A 23,901-nucleotide genomic window follows, 5' to 3' on the forward strand; every position below is an offset into this window, starting at 1 on the left:
GCCCAAGGAATTCTCCAGGCCAGAATACTGGAGTGAGTAGCCTTTCCCTTCTCCATGGGATCTTCCAACCCAGGGATTGAACCCAGGTCTCCTGCATTGCAGGCAGATTCTTTACCAGCTGAGTCACAAGGGAACCCCACAAGGACACCCCTATAATCATGAGCAATAAATCTTCAGTTCAGTTCAGTCACTCAGTCGTGTCCGACTCTTTGCGACCCCATGAATCACAGCACGCCAGGCCTCCCTGTCCATCACCAACTCCTGGAGTTCACTCAGACTCACGTCCATCAAGTCAGTGATGCCATCCAGCCATCTCATCCTCTGTCATCCCCTTTTCCTCCTGGCCCCAATCCCTCCCAGCATCAGAGTCTTTTCCAATGAGTCAACTCTTCGCATGAGGTGGCCAAAGTACTGGAGATTCAGCTTTAGCATCATTCCTTCCAAAGAAATCCCAGGGCTGATCTCCTTCAGAATGGACTGGTTGGATCTCCTTGCAGTCCAAGGGACTCTCAAGAGTCTTCTCCAACACCATGGTTCAAAAGCATCAATTCTTCGGCGCTCAGCCTTCTTCACAGTCCAACTCTCACATCCATACATGACCACTGGAAAAACCATAGCCTTGACTAGAGGGACCTTAGTCGGCAAAGTAATGTCTCTGCTTTTGAATATGCTATCTAGGTTGATCATAACTTTTCTTCCAAGGAGTAAGTGTCTTTTAATTTCATGGCTGCAATCACCATCTGCAGTGATTTTGGAGCCCCCCAAAAGAAAGTCTGACACTGTTTCCACTGTTTCTCCATCTATTTCCCATGAAGTGATGGGACCGGATGCCATGATCTTTGTTTTCTGAATGTTGAGCTTTAAGCCAACTTTTTCACTCTTCTCTTTCACTTTCATCGAGAGGCTTTTTAGTTCCTCTTCACTTTCTGCCATAAGGGTGGTGTCATCTGCATATCTGAGGTTATTGATATTTCTCCCGGCAATCTTGATGCCAGCTTGTGCTGCTTCCAGCCCAGCGTTTCTCATGATGTACTCTGCACAGAAGTTAAATAAGCAGAGTGACAATATACAGCCTTGACGGACTCCTTTTCCTATTTGGAACCAGGCTGTTGTTCCATGTCCAGTTCTAACTGTTGCTTCCTGACCTGCATACAGATTTCTCAAGAGGCAGGTCAGGTGGTCTGGTATTCCCATCTCTCTCAGAATTTTCCACAGTTTATTGTGATCCACACAGTCAAAGGCTTTGGCATAGTCAATAAAGCAGAAATAGATGTTTTTCTGGAACTCTCTTGCTTTTTCCATGATCCAGTGGATGTTGGCAATTTGATCTCTGGTTCCTCTGCCTTTTTTAAAAGCAGCTTGAACATCTGGAATTTCACGGTTCATGTATTGCTGAAGCCTTGCTTGGAGAATTTTGAGCATTTCTTTACTAGCATGTGAGATGAGTGCAATTGTGTGGTAGTTTGAGCATTCTTTGGCATTGTCTTTCTTTGGAATTGGAATAAAAACTGACCTTTTCCAGTCCTGTGGTCACTGCTGAGTTTTCCAAACTTGCTGGCATATTGAGTGCAGCACTTTCACAGCATCATCTTTCAGGATTTGAAATAGCTGAACTGGAATTCCATCATGTCCACTAGCTTTGTTCGTAGTGATGCTTTCTAAGGCCCACTTGACTTCACATTCCAGGATGTCTGGCTCTAGATGGGTGATCACACCATTGTGATTATCTTGGTCGTGAAGATCTTTTTTGTATAGTTCTTCTGTGTATTCTTGCCACCTCTTCATATACAAGCACAAAACATATCTGTCCACCCTTGGCTTAGACATAGTAGCATTGGTCATATAACCCTTGTTTTGTTACAGACTGTGAGAGAAATTAAGTAGCATACACCTGTAAAATTAAATTAAAATGTAAGTAGCATGGAAAACTTTAGCATAAAAGTAAGCCAAACCAGACTTCCCTGTAGCTCAAATGGTAAAGAATCTGCCTGCAAGGCAGGAGACCAGGGTTCGATCCCTGGGTTGGGAAGTTCCTCTGGAGAAGGGAATGGCAATCCACTCTAGTATTCTTGCCTGGAGAATTCCATGGACAGAGAAGCCTGGCAGGCTACAGTCCGTGGAGTGGCAAAGAGTCAGACATGACTGAGCAACTAACACAGTCTAACACAGGCTAAATCAAGCAAAGAAAAAGAAAGGAAAAAAAGCTAAGATAACTTAATATGTGGACTTGATCTCAGCCCTGAAGGCTGCTAATGTGGTGGGTAGAAAGTGCTTTCATTCTGAGTAGTTAATACATTTACACAATCTTTTAAAATCTCTGCCTCTGCTGATCTCTGGCTCTCCTGCTGAGAGAGCATCTTTTGTGGCCTCTGGAGTAGAGAAAGCTCCTCTTCTGAAGTCCTGACTCTGGATCTCTTTAAATGCCCCAGTGCATGTAAAGATACCATTCTCCATCGTTTTGTAAAGAGTTTCCATGCCCTTTCTCTATAAGGCTTATTCCATACAACAGGGCAACTTTCTACCTGTCCTGGTTACTGTCTTCATTGTTCAGTTTCTAAATCACGTCCAAATCTTTGTGACCACATAGATTGAGCACACCAGGCTCCTCTGTCCTCCACTATCTCCTAGAGTTTGCTCAAATTCCATTGAGTCTGTGATGCTATCTAACCATCTCATCCTCTGTCGCCCTGTTCTCCTTTTGCCTTCAGTCTTTTCCCAGCATCAGGGCATTTTCCAGTGAGTTGGCTCCTCGCATCAGGTGGCCAAAGTAATAGAACTTCAGCTTTAGCAACAGTCCTTCCAGTGATTATTCAGGGTTGATTTCCTTTAGTATTGACTGGTTTGATCTCCTTGCTGTCTAAGGGACTCTCAAGAGTCTGCTCCAATACCACATTTTGAAGGCATCAGTTCTTTAGCACTCAGCCTTCTTTATGATCCAACTCTTTATGTCAGCAAAGAGATGTCTGTGCTTTTTTAATATGCTCTCTAGGTTTGTCATAGCTTTCCTTTCAGGGAGCAAGTGTCTTTTAATTTCATGGCTGCAGTCACTGTCCGAAGTGATTTGGAGCCCAAGAAAACCAAATCTGTCCATGCTTCCACTTTTTCCCTTTCCGTTTGCCATGAAGTGATGGCACCAGATGCCATAATCTTAGTTTTTTGAATGTTGAGTTTCAAGTCAGCTTTTTCACTCTCTTCCTTTACCTTTATTGAGATGATCTTTAGTTCTTTACTTTCTGCCAGTGAAGTGATATCATCTGTGTATCTGAGGTTATTGATATTTCTCCCAGCAATCTTGATTGCACCTTATGATTTATCCAGCCTGGCATTTCATGTGATGTACTCTGCATGGAAGTTAAATAAGCAGGGTGACAATATACAGACTCTATGTACTCCTTTCCCAGTTTGACCCAGTCTGTTGTTCTACATCCAGTTCTAACTGTTGCGTCTTGACCTGCATACAGATTTCCCAGGAGACAGGTAAGGTGGCCTGGTATTCCCATCTCTTTAAGAATTTTTCTGCAGTTTGTTGTGATCCACACAGTCAAAGGCTTTAGCATAGTCAGTGAAGCAGAAGTAGATGTTTTTCTGAAATCATGTTTCTTTTTCTGTGATCCAACTAATGTTGGCAATTTGATCTCTGCTTCCTCTGCCTTTTCTAAATCCAGCTTGTATACCTGGAAGTTCTCAGTGCACATACTGTTGAAGCCTAGCTTGAAGGATTTTGAGCATTACCTTGCTAGTATGTGAAATGAGTGCAGTTGTACAGTAGTTTGAACGTTCTTTGGCACTGCCCTTCTTTGGAACTGGAATGAAAACTGACTTTTTCCAGTCCTGTGGCCACTGCTTGGTTTTCCAACTTTGCTGATATATTGAGTACAACCCTTTAACAGCATCATCTTTTAGGATTTGAAATAGCTCAGCTGGAATTCCATCACCTCGACTAACTTGTTCAGAGTAATGCTTCCTAAGGCCTACTTGACTTCACACTCCAGGATGTCTGGCTCTAGGTGAGTGACCATACCATCAAAATTATCTGGGTCATTAAGACTTTTCTATATAGTTCTTCTGTGTATTCTTGCCACCTCTTCTTAATCTCTTCTGCTTCTGTTAGGTCCTTGCTGTTTCTGTCCTTTATCATGCTCATCTTTACATGACATGTTCCCATGTTGTCTCCAATTTTCTTGAAGAGATCTCTAGTCTTTCCCATTCTATTACTTTCCTCTATTTCTTTGCATTGTTCATTTAAGAAGTCTTTCTTATCTCTCCTTGCTATTTTCTGGAACTCTGCATTCATTTGGGCATATCTTTCCCTCTGTCCCTTGACTTTTATTTCTCTTTTTTCCTTAGCTATTTGAAAAGCTTCCTTAGACAACCACTTTGTCTTCTTGCATTTCTTTTCCTTGGGGATGGTTTGGTCACCGACTCCTGTATGGTGTTACAAACCTCTGTCCATAGTTCCCTTCTTAATCCTCATAACAACTACTGACAAGACTTTACCACTCTGCCTGCCTCACCACTTCCCCTGTCCTTAACAGAGAAAACAGAAGCCATCAGACAAGAACTTCCTTAAATCCATGTGTTCTCTCCTTTGCCACCTGCACACTTATCTGCCTCCTTCCTTTTCTTCCTGCTTCCTGTCTCAGGGGTGGGGCAAGACTCCTTCCCTTCAAGGCTAATGCTTCCACCTGCTTCTCTCAGGATCTTCCTCTTCTCCTGACTCCCTTGGGACCTTGCTTCTATTAGCATTCCCTCTTGTTTCCTCTCTTTTGGCAGTGTTATCAGATTTTTAATACTCAAGCCTTTTTTTTTGTTTTAATTTATTTATTTTAATTGGAGGCTAATAACTTTATAATATTGTAGTGGGTTTTGCCATACATTGACATGAATCAGCCATGGTTGTACACGTGTCCCCCATCCTGAACCCCCCTCCCACCTCCCTCCCCATCCCATCCCTCAGGGTCATCCCAGTACACCAGCCCTGAGCACCTTGTCTCATGCATCGAACCTGGACTGGCGATCTGTTTCACATATGATAACATACATGTTTCACTGCTGTTCTCTCAAATCATCCCACCCTCACCTTCTCCCACAGAGTACAAAAGACTGTTCTATATATCTGAGTCTCTTTTGCTATCTTGCATATAGGATCATCGTTGCCATCTTTCTAAATTCCGTATATATGTGTTAGTATACTGTATTGGTGTTTTTCGTTCTGACTTACTTCAGTCTGTGTAATAGGCTCCAGTTTCATCTACCTCATTAGAACTGATTCAAATGTATTCTTTTTAACGGCTGAGTAATATTCCATTGTGTATATGTACCAGAGCTTTCTTATCCATTCATCTGCTGATGGACATCTCGGTTGCTTCCATGTCCTGGCTATTATAAACAGCGCTGTGATGAACATTGGGGTACACGTGTCTCTTTCACTTCTGGTTTCCTCAGTGTGTATATCGATCAGTGGGATTGCTAGGTCATATGGCAGTTCTATTTCCAGTTTTTTAAGGAATCTCCACACTATTCTCCATAGTAGCTGTACTAATTTGCATTCCCACCAACAGTGTAAGAGGGTCTCCTTTTCTCCACACCCTCTCCAGCATTTATTGTTTGTAGATTTTTGGATAGCAGCCATTCTGACCAGCGTGAGATGGTACCTCATTGTGGTTTTGATTTACATTTATCTGATAATGAGTGATGTTGAGCATCTTTTCATGTGTTTGTTAGCCATCTGTAAATGTCTGTTTAGTTCTTTGTCCCATTTTTTGATTTGGTCATTTATTTTTCTGGAATTGAGCTGCAGGAGTTGCTTGTATATTTTTGAGATTAATTCTTTTTCAGTTGCTTCACTTGCTATTGTTTTCTCCCATTCTGAAGGCTGTCTTTTCACCTTGCTTATATTTTCCTTTATTGTGCAAAAGCTTTTAAGTTTAATTAAGTCCCATTTGTTTATTTTTGCTTTTATTTCCATTACTCTGGGAGCTGGGTCATAGAGGATCCTGCTGTGATTTGTGTCAGAGTGTTTTGCCTATGTTTTCCTCTAGGAGTTTTATAGTTTCTGGTCTTACATTTAGATCTTTATTCCATTTTGAGTTTATTTTTGTGTATGGTGTTAAAAAGTGTTCTAGTTTCATTCTTTTACAAGTGGTTGACCAGTTTTCCCAGCACCACTTGTTAAAGAGATTGTCTTTTCTCCATTGTATATTCTTGCCTCCTTTGTCAAGGATAAGGTGTCCATAGGTGCGTGGATTTATCTCTGGGCTTTCTATTTTGTTCCATTGATCTATATTTCTGTCTTTGTGCCAGTACCATATTGTCTTGATGACTGTGGCTTTGTACAGGAGCCTGAAGTCAGGCAGGTTGATTCTTCCAGGTCCATTCTTCTTTCTCAAGATTACTTTGGCTATTTGAGGTTTTTTTGTATTTCCATTCAAGTTGTGAAATTATTTTTTCTGGTTCTAGTGAAAAATACCGTTGGTAGCTTGATAGGGATTGCATTGAATCTATAGATTGCTTTGGGTAGTATATTCATTTTCACTGTATTGATTCTTCCAATCCATGAACATGGTATATTTCTCCATCTATTTGTCCTCTTTGATTTCTTTCATCAGTGTTTTATAGTTTTCTATATATAGGTCTTTTGTTTCTTTAGGTAGATTTATTCCTAAGTATTTTATTCTTTTCATTGCAATGGTGAATGGGATTGTTTCCTTAATTTCTCTTTCTGTTTTCTCATTGTTAGTGTATAGGAATGCAAGGGATTTCTGTGTGTTAATTTTATATCCTGCAACTTTACTATATTCATTGATGAGCTCTAATAATTTTCTGGTGGAGTCTTTAGCGTTTTCTATGTAGAGGATCATGTCATCTGCAAACGGTGAGCGTTTTACTTCTTGTTTTCCAATCTGGATTCCTTTTATTTCTTTTTCTTCTCTGATTGCTGTGGCTAAAGCTTCCAAAACTATGTTGAATAGTAGTGGTGAGGGTGGGCACCCTTATCTTGTTCCTGACTTGAGGGGAAATGCTTTCAATTTTTCACCATTGAGGATAATGTTTGCTGTGGGTTTGTCATATATAGCTTTTATTATGTTGAGGTATGTTCCTTCTATTCCTGCTTTCTGGAGGGTTTTTATCATAAATGGATGTTGAATTTTGTCAAAGACCTTCTCTGCATCTATTGAGATAATCATATGTTTTTTACCTTTCAATTTGTTAATGTGTGTAGTGTATTACATTGATTGATTTGCAGATATTGAAGAATCCTTGCATCCCTGGGATAAAGCCCACTTGGTCATGGTGTATGATCTTTTTAATGTGTTGTTGGATTCTGATTGCTAGAATTTTGTTAAGGATTTTTGCATCTATGTTCATCAGTGATATTGGCCTGTAGTTTTCTTTTTTTGTGGCATCTTTATCAGGTTTTGGTATTAGGGTGATGGTGGCCTCATAGAATGAATTTGGCAGTTTACCTTCCTCTGCAATTTTCTGGAAGAGTTTGAGTAGGATAGGTGTTTGCTCTTCTCTAAATTTTTGGTAGAATTCAGCTGTGAAGCCATTGTTCCTGGGCTTTTGTTTGCTGGAAGATTTCTGATTACAGTTTCGATTTCTGTGCTTGTGATGGGTCTATTAAGATTTTCTATTTCTTCCTGGTTCAGTTTTGGAAAGTTATACTTTTCTAAAAATTTGTCCATTTCTTCTAAGTTGTCCATTTTATTGGCATATAGTTGCTGATAGTAGTCTGTTATGATCCTTTGTATTTCTGTGCTGTCTGTTGTGATCTCTCCATTTTCATTTCTAATTTTGTTGATTTGATTTTTTTCCCTTTGTTTCTTGATGAGTCTGGCTAATGGTTTGTTAATTTTATATATATTTTCAAAGAACCAGCTTTCTCTTTTGTTTCTTTTGCATTTATTTCTGCCCTAATTTTTATAATTTCTTTCCTTCTACTAGCCCTTTTTCTTTAAAGACAAACTACATTGCAATAGCTACCACACTGTCTCTTCCTGTCCCATCTGAGCCACCTGCAGAAAAGGCTGGTCTTCACTCACTGTCTCTACTTCCCTCCATCCCATTTGTCCCTTGGGCTACTTTCTGTCCTCGAAGCTCAAATGAAGTTTTCCCCTCAAGGTCACTAGCACCTACGCGGTGTCCAACCTTCTAGACACTTCCTAGATCTTCCTTTACTTGACTTCCCTATAACATGTACTATTATTGATTACCATTCTTGAAAATCCCACATTTCATGGTCTGACAGTGTTCTTCTGAGTCTGATCCTTCTACTCCTTTGAGTACTCTTCTCTCTTATCTGTATTTAAAAAGAAATTCTTTAGTAAAGTATGTTTTTGTTGCATGTGCTCAGTCACTCAGTCATGTCCAACTCTTCGTGGCCCCATTAACTGTAGCCTGCCAGGCTCTTTGTATGAAATTTCCCATGCAAGAATAATGCAGTGGGTTGCCATTCCCTGCTGCAGAAGATCTTGCCACTCCAGAGATCGAACCTGCGTCTCTTGTGTCTCAGGAATTGAACCTCTGTCTCTTGTCTCCTGCATTGGCAGATGGATTCTTACCACTAGTGCCACCTGGGAATCCCCTAGTGAAGTATAGTTAACTTAGAAACATTGTGTTAATTACTGCTGTACTGCAAAATGACTCAGCTATACACATATATCTTCTTTTTCATATTCTTTTCCATTATGGCTTATCACAGTATGTTGAATATAGTTCCCTGTGCTATACAGTAGGACTTTGTTGTTTATCCTTCCTGTATATACTAGTATGCATCTTATCTGCATCATAAATGTTGGTGTTATCATGGATTTAATTTTTGGACCCTATCTGTGTCTTTTGTACTCTGGAACCATCTCACCCACTTCTGTGGATTAATTTGCTACGCCTCTGCTGATGATGTCCAGATCTGGGTTTGTAGTTCAGGCTTTTACCAGCCTACTGAGCATCTTCAGTGGGATCTGCCAGAGATACCTCTTAACTCAGCTTGTCCAAAACTGAATTTTTTAATTCCATCTCCATCCTCTCCTGTAGTGAATTGAAACCTTCAGTTTTTCTTGACTGCTCACACTTTATCTCACAGTCTAAACACTTGGTTTCATGACCAGTCACTGCCTCCTCCTTGGTGGTTCTTTAAGAAATTTAAACCAGAGACAGATATCAGAATCAGCTCGAGTTTTCCTCCTTTAAGAAGTTCAGAGTAGTCGCAAGCCTTTTTTGGTCCTAAAAAAAAAATCACATTATTTAGCCACACTGAACTATATATAGTTGTCTAACTACACCTGTACTTTTTAAAAACAGTTGTTTTTTCAGTTAGAAAAGAGTTACAAAAATAGTACAGAAAATTCCCATATACCCTTCACCCAACTTCTCCTTATGTTAGCATCTTACATAACCACAGAACATTTATTGAAACTAAATTAACCTCAGTAGAATACTGTTAACACAAAACTTATTTGGATGTTACACATTTTTCCAGTACTTTTATTTTTCTCTTCTGGGATCCAGTCGAGAACCCACATTGCATTTAGTTGCCATATCTTCATCGTCTCATATATGTGTTTTTCTCCCTGTGTCCTTATATGTTTTGTTTCTTCTGTATAACCTGTCTTTCTGTCCCTTGCCTGGCAAGCCTCTTAGTCTTTCCGACTGAAGTCAAATAGCCTTTTTCCCCACAGAGTTTTCTCTACTTCCCTGGCAGAGCTAAAATCCAGGGGTCTTTACTGCTGCTTTGTCATCAGTCTTAACAAATGAGTGCAGAGGTCAGACATATAATGCCCTCATGTACAGGTACTGTTTTTATTTCCTTGTTACATTCTTTATACTGAATTAAAAGACTCAAATAGTAGAATTTTAATACATGTTTAATACTGACATTAAGAATGACGAGTCATGTTGAAAGGATCCCCAGAAGATGTTTTTCTGCCACAGCTGTTTGATAAATCTGGTTCAGTTAACTGGTAGTAGTTTCAAGTGGATTGTCTGACTTACTATAGTTTTTAATTTAATTCTCTACATCCTGAAATTATGGGCCCCTTAATTTGATTAATATACTATGAATCTCTGTACCAGTTAATATCTGAAGAAATTTCTTGTTTATTTCTCTCAATTTATATAGCTTGCATTTTTGTACCTATCACTTTTCTGGATGACTGTCTGTGGCTGACCATTGCATCTCTTTCTTGTGCTCAAGACAGTGGGCATAAAGTGGCCTGGGGTGTGATGCACAGTTCATTGCTCCACCAACTGATTTTAATTCTGGGCAAAGAAATAGATTGTGAGCCAGGCTATATCATCTCAAAGAAGACAGAGGCTACTACAGCTGCCGCAGAGCCTTTGTTTTAACTCTTCTTTAATAATCTAGGGAGTCCATCCCTCCTGTCAGATCTGATTTCAGTCTCAAGTAAAGCAGCAGGCTGGCTTTCATCTCCCTCTTCTCTAATTTGTAGTAAATTAACTTCATGCCATTTTAAAATGACTTGCACAGATCCCACCCTAGCAAAGCAAACACAGAGAATTGTCCTTTTCTGTGACAGTGACATTGTTTTGTTCCCATTATCCAGGTGCATCCTCAGGGGGTTGTAGTCATGTGGCCTTGTCTCTCCTAGAAAGAATGGCTCAGTTAATTGTTCCCGCATCTGTCTGTGTGTCTCCCCCATCCAACATAATACCAGCAAGACTTTTTGCTTGTCTGTGTCTGCTGCAAGAGGAGGGGAGGATATTTCTTCTTATTCTAATATCCATGTTGCCTTGTTCCATGCCCACACTGGATTTGATGAAAAAAATCATCCCTATGCTAAAACAAAAATAGTTGCATTACAGGTGTTCCCCAGAATGCAAGTGATCTGTATTTAACTACTCATCGGTTTAGGGATGTAAATGCGTTTTACTGTGGTGACAAAACCATCCATCAGAAAACACAGTGATGTAGTTTTGTGCAAAGCTACAGTTTTTTACTATTCAGATTCACAGGCATTCAGACATCCAGCCACAACTCTTTTGCACTGATATTTCCATGCTGTACTTTGCCAGCTTCATTTCTGTGACTTCATTGACTTTTAGCCCTTCACCTGGGGGAAGACTGCTCCTACCCATTTATTCTCTCCCATCCATACCCTTGTTCAGACTCCTCCTCACAGTCCAGACTCTTTTCCCACCTGGTAGAAGAATGCTCGGGAAATTCACAGCTGACTCTTTCTCACTCCCTGGCTTCTGCTGGTGAGCTGAGGATTTCCTCTGAAGGGTCTGGACAACCTTTTTGGCTTAACCCTTTGCAACGTCTGCACTACAGGCCTATTTTCTGGAACCTGTTTCTAGTCTTCACTGCTCTTCAGTCTCATTTTTTTTTCTGTTTCATCTAGTGAATGAACAAATTATCTCTGACTCGTCTGTTGTGTTCCTAGACTCCCGTGACATGCCTCCTCTGCTCCTATGTGCTTCTCCTCCCCACCGCATCCAGATCACGTGATCCCTTTTGCTCCCTGGGTGGTTTTAGAACACAGACCAGCCATTTCACTGTAGGACTCACAGGCTTGTTAGGTATGAAACTATTTCAGCTCTAAAGACCACTCTAAGCTCTCTCCCAGGGTGTTTCCCACAAACATACTTTGTGTGTGTGAAAAATGAAATCTTGGGGGTGATCTTTCTTAACCATACCCACCATTCAATATGTTATCTGTTAATTAATTTTAAATTTGTTACAGCAAAACTCAAAACCTTGTTAAAACAACAGTGGAAGAGCCATTGTAGTCACGACTGCTATTTTGAATAGTAGCTGTGAGCATGAACTTTACTTCACATCTTGGCTCTAACTCTCACAAACACTGTAATATTGAGCAAATCACATAAGCTCCTCAGGTTATGATGTTCTGCCTCATAGGATCATTATCAGAGTAAAAAAAAACAGATGCAGAGTGCTTAGCCTGACATTTAGTAAGCCTTTGTAAATGATGGCAAATGCATGTAAATAAATGTAAATGCAGACCATGGGGTCGCAAAGAGTCAGACACAACTTAGCACGTGACTTAGCCACTGAACAACAACAGAATGATGGTTGCTTGGATTGCCTTGTCATCTTGTCATGGTTTTTGATGTTTGCACCCTGAAATTAAAATATTAATTTTCCAAAAAGCATTTAACTTCTTGGGAAATAAATTAGCATGGATGAATAAAAAATAAATAAATAAAATAAAATAAAATCTCTAGTGCTGTTTGATGTGTTGAGGATGCATGCTGAAAACCTCAGAGGACAAGAAAAGGCAGGCTGTGAGATTTTCTCTGCAGGCCACTTAAGTTCTTTGGAAATAGATTTAAACTCTAGCCCTATAGCTAATATATGTTTGACTCCTACTGGACAAAAAAGAAATCAATTTTTGAACACCCAGTATTAGTAAATATTATAATACAGTAAATATTATAGCAAAAAGTTCACTAAGACCAAAGAGTTATTATGTACTTTTCTTTACTAAATTAATAGGTAGAATTCCTCCCCACACCAGCACCGACATACACACAACACGTAACAAAAAACACACTGGTATTATTGGTGGAAGGAAGGTCTTAACTTCTGTGTCCAGAGTAATGTTTGTATTAGGTACTGTATTTTGTGTTGAGTCGTAAAGAGTCGGACACGACTGAGCAACTGAACTGAACTGAACTGAAGGGTGATAGAGTTCAGCTGTAAGAACGTATCAAGATGTCACAGCTCGAAATCAGAGAGACTCCGATGCTGAGGTCTTGCCCCTAGGCTGGGGGAGAAGTGTAGTGAACTATAATAGGTGGCACTCACCCGGCTACAGTGACTGCCCCCTGTAAAGGCAGCCCCGGTGTCTATTCACAGTGGCTGCCCCCTATGGGCAGAACACGGCTATCGCGTCTTCAGTCACAGAAGTGGTTGATCCTTGACTGCAGGTTGAGCGACAGGGGTTCAGCAAGCAGGCATTCTAAGAGGTTTCCAGAAGTCTTCAAGAACCAGGCAGTCATTTGTGGGGATGGGGATAAGAAACCAACCTATAGCTTCAGGATTTCTGTACACAGATAGAGCATACCAGACCAGGGCATGCTCCAGCTTCTGGGGAAGAAACCTGGAAATAACTGGATGGTGTCTGGACTGGGTATGAAGCTTCAGTTTCAGTAGGAAGGAGTGGTTCACATACAGAATATAGGGCACACTGGAGATGGGACCAGAGCATGTTACTGACCCTACAAACAAGATCCAGGCAGAAAAAAATAGGGCCAGTGTAGGGTGCTGTGCTCCAAGCCCTGATACCAGAACAAGACTGAGGAGAGGGGATGGTGACCCCAGGTTCCAGAACTTTACATTGCTAAGCACTCTTTATTCAGGAAAGCATCTGAAGTGTTCACATTATAATTATTTCTAAACTATATATGCGTTCTTCTGTCTAAATGAAATATCTTGCAGAAGGATTTGGAGCCATAACGTGAGAAGAGAGTTATGGAGACTGTTTCTTGTGTTTATTAGTCCTCCTGTTACTGGGCAGGTGTGCCGGGAAGAGCATCTTGTAATATTCTGATTTTGTTTCTCTAAGCTTATTAGAGTTGTCTTTCTTAAAGATTTAGTATTTAAAAATGTTTGTAAATCACACAGATTAGCCTAGAATACCAAAGGGGTTTTGCGCTTAATTTCCTACCTGTTCCCAAGACACTAGCCTTTAAAATAAATATATACATTAAAAAAATAAAGTTCCTAAATTTATACTCAAAATAAGGTAAGCTATACTGATTCTGTATCTGTTACAATATATTTTTCTCAAAATTTTAATTTAAAGTCACCTTCATTACAGAAACAGTATATAGATAAACAAAAATAAAAACACCATATTCTGATTACTCAGATGATGTTAACTATTAGGGTACGTGATGATGTTACCCCTTAGGGTATATCTTTCTGGAGGTTTTTCTGTATGAACTTTTTTTTTTTACCCAAATGATGTTATTTATTTTAGTAGACTTTTAAAAGTAGCTTAGTATACAATAAAGTTGAGAGTAAAGGATAGGGACTTCCCTTCCACCCTGTGCCCCGGCATATGTGTAGCTTCCTCCATTGTCAGCATCATTCACCAGAACGGTGCATATTTATTTTAACCAAGGTTGAATCTGCATTCACACATCGTTATTACCCAAAGCCCATAGTTTACTAGGGTTCACTCTTTTTTAATACATAATTTTATTTTTCTTGAGTTTTGGCTGTGCTGGATCTTTGTGGCTGTGCAGGCTTTTCTCTACTCACGGAGAGTGAGGGTCACTCTCTAGTTGTGGTGCTCCGGCCTCTCGTCGTGGTGGCTTCTCTAGTTGCCGAGCATGGGCTCTGGGGCGCACAGGCTTCAGTAGCTGAGGCCCGTGGGCTCCTCCCGGGCTCTAGAACACAGGCTCAGTTGTTGAGGCACACAGGCTAATTGCCCCACCGCATGTGGGATCTTCCCAGATCAGGGATCGAGCCCATGTCTCCTGCTTTGGCAGATGGATTCTATACCACTGAGCTACCAGGGAAACCCTAGGTTTCACTCTTGTTTTTGTGTATTCTGTGGATTTGGACAAATGTATCCATCATCATAATATCTTACTGCCCTAGAAAAATCTTCTGTGGTCTCTCTGTTCATCCTTTCTCCTACTCCCAACCTCTGGAAACCACTGATTTTTTTTTTTAACTGTCTTCATAGTTCTGCACTTTCTAGCATATTGCATAGTTGGAATCGTGGAGTTTGTAGACTTTTGAGATTGGCTTCTTTCACTTAGTGATATGCATTGATTCCTCCGTGTCTTTTCATGGCTTGGTAGCTCATTTATTTTTAGCACTGAAATGGTATTCTGGCTTCTGGATGTACCATATTTATCTATCCATGTACTGAAGGATATCTTGGTTGCTTCATTATATATATTTTTTATTTTTTTATTGAAGTATAGTTTATTTACAATGTTGTGCCAGTCTCTGCTATACAGCAAAGTAACTCAGTGATACACATGTAATAGACATGCTTTTTTTAATATTCTTTTCCATTATGGTTTATTGCAAGATATTGAATATAGTTTCCTGTGCTATACAATAGGACCTTATTATTTTTTTAATTTACTTTTGCCAGTTAATGACTTTTCCAATCCTTAAATTTTTTTTAATCTCATCTAGAACTTAATCAATGTATCAATTCCAAAAGAAAATCCTTTTCAACGAGTTTGTCCAAATCCAGGGCCATTCTATTGTATCTGGCTGTTACAGATCTCTTAAGTATTATTTAATCTAGAGTAATCCTTTTTTTTCCCCCACAAAACTTGACTTGAGGAGTCACAGACAGGCATCCTACAGAAAGTGCCGCCTTCTGGGTTTGTCTGGTTGCTTCGCCATAGCATTCAGCATGTTGCTCTGTCCTTTGTATTTTCTGTGAAGTAGAAGGTGAGCCTGTCAGTGTCATCCATGTAGGCTCCACAACTTTGGGAGGAGTGCATTGCGAGGATGATGTGTTGTGTTCGTTGCCCTGCATCAGAGGGCCGACAGCCCAATCCCCCCACGTGCAGTTATATTTGTCCCCTTGCCAGTAGGAGGGAATCTGTGTGGCAGCATTGAATGTTCATTTGCTCATCAGCAATTTTCCTGCTGATTTTCGCATTTAGCGACAACCCTCGACTAAAGAAAGAATTATACTAGGAATATGAAACTATATTTTTAAAACCTATAATTTCTTTTACATTTGTTGACTGACATTTTCTGTAGGGATTTCTCACCATAGTGGGATTAGTAGATTATCATGAAATACAGAGACCTTTAATTGCCTCTTTTCAAAGTAAGGAGTTGTTTAATATCTACCTCAGAGGAGATGTGGGAAGAATTTAAGCACTTTTTAAAAATGCTGTGGTTGTGGGATGAGGGGTGGTGGTAGGAGGGAGGATCAAGATGGAGGGGATATGTGTGTGTGTGTGTGTGTGTGTATATATATATATATATATAGTTATGGTTGATTTGCGTTGTATGACAGAAACCAACACAACATTGTAAAGCAATTATCCTCCAGTTAAAAGATTTTTTAAAATGCTATGGTCACTGCAATATGATTTCTTGAGCGCTTCCAATGTATCAGGCTCTATGTAAAGGCCTCATGTAATCTAATTTGTATGGCAGCACAGTGAGGTCATAGAGATAGAAAACGGAAATCATAAGAGGCTGAATAACTTGATACAGTTACTTGTGTGGGAAGTAACAGAGATAGAATTCAAACCCAAATGGGTCTGCATCCAAAATAAGTGAGTTATTCCTCTTAGACATTTTTGTTGCATTTTACTTAAAAGCCAAATTCTGTTTGTAATGATATTTGGAATGTTTCCCAGTTCTTAAAAACTAGAAATGGATATTATGTTTAATAATTCTCAAGAGGTCTCTTACCTCTCCCCCTTCCATTTTTTAAAATATTTTTTTATAGTGTGAAGAAAACACAAATCTTCAGGATACTACCCGCTACCTCAAACTTCCTTTTTCCAAGGGCATTCTCCTTGGGAATAATAATCAAGCCATGAAGGCCACAAAGGAGTCTTTTTGGATAACATCTTTTCTCTGTTCCACAAAACTCACACAAAATGGTAATGTATAATACTGTTTTATTTGAAAGTTCCTGTATTTAAGTACTCATGTGAATTTTAGTTGGATATTCTGTAAACATGTTTTATGTTTAAGAACTTTGCAGTAGAAAAATTGTTGTTGATCCTTCTGTTTGTGGTTTTTAATAAAATAAAAGTAATTGTGACCCAACGAACAGTTAAATGTGTATAGTCTAAGGACTACAGAATTATTCTAGTATTGGAACCCAATACTCAAGTTCTCAAATAAACCATCAAAACCCAGCTGCTTAAAAAAAAAAAAGGTGAAGGTGAAGATTACCACCACCTTAATCTCTCTTGCTTCATAAACTGTGCTAATTGCAGGCTTCAGAATAAATGCTGTTTTCTGTTTAATTAGATGGATATTACTTTTCTATTCTAGCATTACTTTTTATGTCAGTGATTGTTTAGAAAGTTATGATTAATAAAGCAAGCTCTTCTCCTTGGCAAACTGTTCTGAAAGCACTGTCTGTAATGAAGGAAGTAAAATAAATATTTTTGAATTCTTCATGGTCGCCATGTAAGCCTTCTGGAAAGCATCCTGAATGCAATAAAATAAAATTAGTTTCATTCTATTGAAGACAGTCACTTTATAATAAGGTATGTCTCTTCGTTGACTTTAGGATTAGGTTACATTCCTTTGATAAGCCCATGGTAACTTGAATAAGATAAGTAGAATATGCATTTATTACACCTAATCTGCAAAACATCATGGGGCATCCCAGGTGGCTCAGACGGCAAAGAATCTGCCTGCAGTGCTGGAGATGCAGGTTCGATCTCTGAATCAGGAAGATCCCTTGCAGCAGGAACTGGCAACTCACTCCAGTATTCTTGCCTGGAGAATTCCATGGACAGAGGAACCTGGTGGGCTACAGTACATGGGGTCACAAAGAGTCAGACATGACTGAGCATGCACACACCACCACCACCACAAAACATCTAAGAAAAGAAGTTCTTTCTTCTGTGTCATACAGCTTAGCCCAGCCTACACTAAACAAGCTCAGAACACTTACAGTTGGGCAAAATTAGCTAATACAGAGCCTATTTTATAATAAATGGTGAATGTCTTGCATAACTTATTGGATACTGTACTGAGAGTGAAAAACAGAATGTTTGTATTAATAACCATATTGTTTCTTTACCTTCATGATCGCTTGGCTATCTGGGATCTGAGGCTCAGTGCTCAGCATCATAGGAGGCTGAACTGCATGTAGCTTATCCAGGAAAAGATCTGAACTCAAAAATTGAAGTATAGTTTCTAAATCATTCCATATCACTTTTGCACCCATGTAAAGTCAAAAATCTGAAGTCAAACCATAGTAAGTCAGGGCTCTGTAATGTTAGGCAAAAAACGCTCCTGTGCTTAAACTCTTTAGTGTTATTAGTTCTTTCTTCTGTGTCATATAGTAAGAAATACATATCTTTTCTCAGAACATGGAATGAGAAAAGAAGCAAATTTTGGCATTATTATAATGACCACTTTTAATGATAGCATCCAATTTGTCAAACAGTGCTACTGTATTTATGTAGGACCTTGGCAAATTATTTTTTTTACATTTCTATTGGGTTTCATTTCTCCCCTTCCAGAGATATTTTTGGAGACATATTTAAAAAATAAACTATGTAATTTATTTTTAGAAAATTTGATTGAAGGTAGCTATTGCCAAGTTAGGTCATTATACCAGACTATCAGTATTCAATGGTTAATGATCTTAATTAAATAAAACCTTCATTGACAGAATTCTGTAATGACTATACAGTACTTACCAAATCTCAGGCTTTTTTTTTTTGTGAGAAGAGTTTAACCCCATAGAGATTGTGAAAATAATAAAATCAACATTATTGACTCCCTTAGGTGTTACTATCATTCATCCTATATGGATGAGTTGTGTGTCTCTAAAGAATCCGGTTCATATTTAACTCTCTGTCTCTATTAGATTATTTTCAGCTGGTATTAGTTGTCAGTTACTGCTGTAGTAATTACTATAAACTTATTGGCTTAAAACAACAATAATTTATTATCTTATAATTTTGGAGGTAGAAAGTCTACAATCTTATTCCCTGGGCTAAAATCAAGATGTTAGCAGGGCCATGTTCCCTCTTGAAATCTCTAGGAGGGAATCCCTTTATTTACCTTTACTAGCTCCTAGGAACCACCTGTATTCCCTGGCTACAGGCCCCTTTCTCCATCTTCCAAGACAGCAACAAAGCATATTCAGATCTCTCTGACTCTGATCATCTTCCTTTTAAGGTCCCCTGTGATGAGAGTGCTCCCACCAAATCATCCAGCAAAATACCCCATTTAAAAAATCTTTAACTTAATCACACCTGTAAAACTCTTTTGTCAGTTAAGATAAATCCATGGATTAGAATATGGACCATTATTCTTTGGGGGCCATTATTCTTCCAAAGATATAAACGTAACAATAGATTCTCTGCCATGAAAACATTTGGCCCTGCCTGCTTAATTATTCCTAGTTCTAGGGTTTAGGCTATTAGACAGAATTGTGAACATAAGACAGAGGGAAACAAATCCTGATAACTAGAAGCTGCTGCTCTGTAAAAGCAGAGAACATTTTTCAAGTGAATAAACTATTCATGAAGTCATTAAATTAAACCTCGCTATATAGAAAGCAACACTTGACACATTATTGGAGACTAATAAATGCTTAATTACCATTGTGACTTTGATTAACCTTGTCAATGTTGGACAGCTCAAAATGAGGCAAGAAATGAATAGTGTGTTTAAAGACATGGGACAGAGGAAGGAAGGAGGTTCTTTTTTCTGAAATTTACATGCTAGACACTTGTCTCTGCGTAGAAGTAATCCACTTCCAAATTGGAATTAAATTTTTTTGTATTCATTTTACTCAACTTGGAAAATATACAAATCCCATTTCCATTACAGTTGGGCATTTAGTAAGTGATGTGGTCTCTAGGACGGTTTCCTAGCGCAGGTTTGCATTTCAGGATTTCTAAATTTCTGTCTACACACGTTCTGTGTGTTCCAGTGTCATTCTTAGATAGCGTAGTGAGGCTAGTGGACTGGATGGACTGGACATCTGTGATTGCCAGATCAAGGAAATATTTTAAGTTTCTTTAAAGTGCAGATCAGAAAAGGAATCACTTTACTTGTTTGTTAGCTTCCTTGGACTGTTACAAACAACTTTTTAAAATGTTAAGAAAAAAATAAAAACAATGCTTAAATTCAGTCTAACATTTGTGCCCATACCAACTGCTCCATATCCCCTTCTCCCCTCCAATAATGGGTAGTTTATTCAGTCTCTTCCTGAGATTGTGGTTTGAAAAAAAATAGTAGGGATCAGGTCATCCACCTGTTTTATAGCTCTTGGCAGATCAGGCATACAGTCAGTACACACTTAATTGATAGTTGAATGGAATGTATAAAATTCTCATTTTCAGTAATAGGTCCTAGCTGCAAATTTGCAATGGATGTATCTTCAAATGGCTAAAATAAAGACCTAAGAGATGATAATTTTGACTTGATTCTGAGTACATGGCATACATGCTTAATTGTGTCCAGATGGACAAAGTATAACACTGTATTCTCCTTTTGGCTCCATCGGGAGCAGTCTAACAATTCCTCAGACTTCTTGCAGGGAAGATGAACGGCCCCAGCCTGGACCGCTGTCATCTGCCTCTGGCTCTGCTGATGACAGTCCTATTCCCTGTCCTCTACTGATGCCACTTTGCAGCCTATAGAGCCTCCTTCTTCCTCTGCACAGGGTCCACCCCTCACATTGAACACTCCTGCAAAGGCCTCGTTCTAAAGGGCGGGAAGAGAGAAGGAGGGGACAGAGCTGGATGGAGGGGGAGTGGGAGGTGAATGAATGGCAGGGCGTATTGTAAAAGAGGGGCCGCCAGGGAAGGGGGCAGGCATCCTGAGGCTAGGTGTGGGAAGTCAGAGTGGAGCAGCAGGCAGACCAGGAGAATCCTGGAGAACTTTCTTTGGTCAGCTGGTCTCACCCTGTAGAATCTCTCATCTAAATATAACCAATCATATTTTTGAATGTTTCAATCATACCTCCAGGGCATCTGAGTTAGACGTGAATGTTCAACATTTTCAGGGTTTTCTGCTATAAAAATAATGATAAATTTCTTTTTCAATGTCAGTTTTTGAAAATTTCCCTCATTTTTCTAATTCTAAATCCTCCTCCTCCTCTTGCCCCTATTTGTTATAGAAAAATATTCCTATTTCGCGCTAAGTTTCCTACTTTGGGTTCCTTTGTGAAGTTTTTCCCTTGAAATTGGCTTTGGTGGAGGTTGCTTCTATTTCCTCTTGAGATTCTTATGGGTTTGCCCTTTATTCACTGTGTGTGTTAGACGCGCCTTTGTTTCCAACTCTGCGACTCTATGGACTGTAGCCCACCAGGCTCCTCTGTCCATAGGACTCTCCAGGCAAGGTACTGGAGTGGGTAGCCATTTCCTTCTCCAGGGGATCTTTCTGACCTAGGGATCTTTATTTACTATGTCATGTTTTCTTCCTCATCATAACTACTTCCTTGATTTTTTTGGATTATTTGTTATTGTGTTTGGTGTTTACTTTTTTTTTTTTGGTCTTTCTTGACTCTTGGCAAGTCCCATTCAAGTTTTTCCTGAAACAAGTGCTTTGAAGCAGAAAACTGCTCCTGGCTTCTCTCATGGCTTCTCTAGTGTCTCAGCCTCACTGGCACCAGGAGAATAGCCCTGCCAGGTTCCCCTGCCCTGGGCACATCCTGCTTCCATGAGCCTTGTCAGTTGTTACTGCTGTCATTGGCCTCTGATGCCACTGACTCCTTGTTCCCTTTGGAGACCAGTGGAGATGGGCACCATGTGCAGGAGCTTCTGCCCAGGAAGGAGGAGGAAAGGGTTTATTCCCTCACCAGTGAAGAGGTTCCCTATGGACTCTGCTGGACACAGGGCTCACATGTTGTCAGGTCGGAAAGAAAAGGGAATTGAAGAGCTGGGACCTGCTCTTCCCAGAGTCTAGGGTGGAAGATGATCACAGAGTCCAGGAATTGGCCCTTTCAGGTACCAGGGGTTATCTGCTGGTCTGACAGTTGACTGGACTTGTCATCATTGTATGGTTTCCCAGGTGTCTGAGTGGTTAAAACCTGTCTGCCAATGTGGGAGACACAGGTTCGATCCCTGGGTCAGGAAGGTCTTCTGGAGGAGGGCATGACAGCCCAATCCAGTATTCTTGCCTAGAGAATTCCATGGCCAGAGGAGCCTGGTGGGCTACAGTCCATAGTGTTGCAAAGAGTCAGACCCGATTAAAGCAACTTGACAAGGCATGGCATGGCATGGCATCATTGTGCAGGAACCTTCTAGTCATGCCAGGTTTGGGCCACATTGTCAAGAAGATCTTTACTGCCAAATGGAATTGGTTGCTTGGCAGAGTGCTATGTCTTGGGAGCAGAAAAATGAATCAAGTGTGTTCCCAGCCCTCAAGAATCTCCCAGTTTAACTGGAGGCACAGAAAACTCTCCAACCAGTACTTAGCAACTGCCTGCTGTGTGCCTGCTCTGTTCCAATGCTAGCACTAAGTTAGGGCCAAGCTCAATGTGGTTTTTTTCTCTTGGAGTTTACAGTCTTTGGGAAAATACAAGTAGCCTGAGAACTGAAGGATAAGCAAGAATTTGTCAGTCAAGGGCACTGGGAAGGACGGAAGAGAACACACTGTAATAAATGCCATCTTAGAGGGTTAGTTGGAGTCTGAAGGAGCCTGCAGTTTGGGTGACCAGGTGGCAACATATTTAAGAATTCACTGTTTACCAGTTAGAACACTTTCCTGTGAGAGCCTGTTCTCTATCAAGGCAACTAATCTTCCTCTTCTATTTGGACAGGTGATATGCTTGATCTTTTGAAATGGAGAACCCACCCAGACAAGATCACAGGCTGTCTCTCTAAATTAAAAGAAATTGATGGCTCCGAGATAGTAAAGGTAAATGCATCCTGTTATCCTTCTCTTAGAAATTTGTGGGATAAAGAATATTTAGAGGGGAAAGACAGAGGATATTTTATTTATGCTTTTACTTCTTTATCTAACAGTTTCTGCAAGATACACTGGATACCTTATTTGGAATTTTAGATGAAAATTCCCAAAAATATGGGTCTAAAGTGTTCGATTCATTGGTGAGTTTAAATTAACTTTATACCTTAATTTTGTCTTTAAATCTTTACTTTCATAAGACCGTTTTAGGAATGTGCACTTAGTAGAATGAGCTCACTTGAAACCTTCCCAAACCAAAAAAAAAAAAAGAGAGAGAGAGAAAGAAAAACAACAAACAAACAAACAAACAAGAAACCTTCCCACTCCCTCTGCCAAAAATGTCTTGGTTTGCATTCAGTTTTGTAAAACTCTATTTTGTTTTGTTTTAGGTTCACATAATCAATTTGCTGCAAGATAGCAAATTTCATCATTTTAAACCTGTAATGGACACTTACATTGAGAGTCATTTTGCTGGGGCACTTGCATACAGGTAAGGTCCTTTATCTTATAATTGGTTTAGAACACTTTCTTTTGAACTTTTTAAAGCAGCACCAGTTATATAGGAAAATTTAAAAGAGAATGTAGGAAGAAATGAAGCACAGCTATTCAAGTGTCTCTTGAGACAGTATCTTCCTTTTTCACACATCGTTTTTTTGATGGCTGAAACTTATTTTGATTTTAAAAGGTTGGGGTGCCGGGGGAGAACTTCCTGAGTTCTAGTCCTGAAACCTAAAATATAATGATTTCTTCATGCCTCTGTTTCACTTGATCTTCTCTAGCCTAAAATACCTGGTTATTTCATTTTGATAGTCAAGAGCCCCATTTAATCATCACACTCCTTGGTAATTCTGCTGCTGCTGCTGATGCTAAGTCACATCAGTCGTGTCCGACTCTGTGCGACCCCATAGACAGCAGCCCAATAGGCTCCCCCATCCCTGGGATTCTCCAGGCTAGAACACTGGAGTGGGTTACCATTTCCTTCTCCAATGCATGAAAGTGAAAAGTGAAAGTGAAGTCGCTCAGTTGTGTCCGACTCTTAGCGACCCCATGGACTGCAGCCTACCAGGCTCCTCCATCCATGGGATTTTCCAGGCAAGAGTTCTGGAGTGGGGTGCCATTGCCTTCTCCATGATAATTCTAGATGTCTTTAAGAAAGAAATATAATGGGAAAACAGCCTTTGCCATCATACCATTTTAAAGTCCTTTGTTCATTCATTTGCTAATATTTATTGAGTGCCTCCTGCATGCCAGACACTAGGCTTTGTGCTGATTGTATGAAGAGCTGGCCCATGGATGCAAGGAGT

General features: G+C 39.8%; 1 protein-coding gene across 1 annotated transcript in view; it reads left to right on the forward strand.

Annotated features, from left to right (window-relative positions):
• The window catches only part of DOCK4 (dedicator of cytokinesis 4), a 467,343-nt gene that overhangs the window by 296,622 nt on the left and 146,820 nt on the right, over positions 1–23,901 (forward strand). Inside the window, exons 17-20 of the mRNA XM_052638395.1 lie at positions 16,431–16,587; positions 22,452–22,549; positions 22,657–22,740; positions 22,987–23,087. Coding sequence (XP_052494355.1) covers positions 16,431–16,587; positions 22,452–22,549; positions 22,657–22,740; positions 22,987–23,087 — 440 coding nt within the window. The remainder of the gene's footprint in view (positions 1–16,430; positions 16,588–22,451; positions 22,550–22,656; positions 22,741–22,986; positions 23,088–23,901) is intronic.

The sequence above is a fragment of the Budorcas taxicolor genome, chromosome 4 (assembly GCF_023091745.1).
Source record: "Budorcas taxicolor isolate Tak-1 chromosome 4, Takin1.1, whole genome shotgun sequence".
NCBI classification, from domain to species: Eukaryota; Metazoa; Chordata; class Mammalia; order Artiodactyla; family Bovidae; genus Budorcas; species Budorcas taxicolor.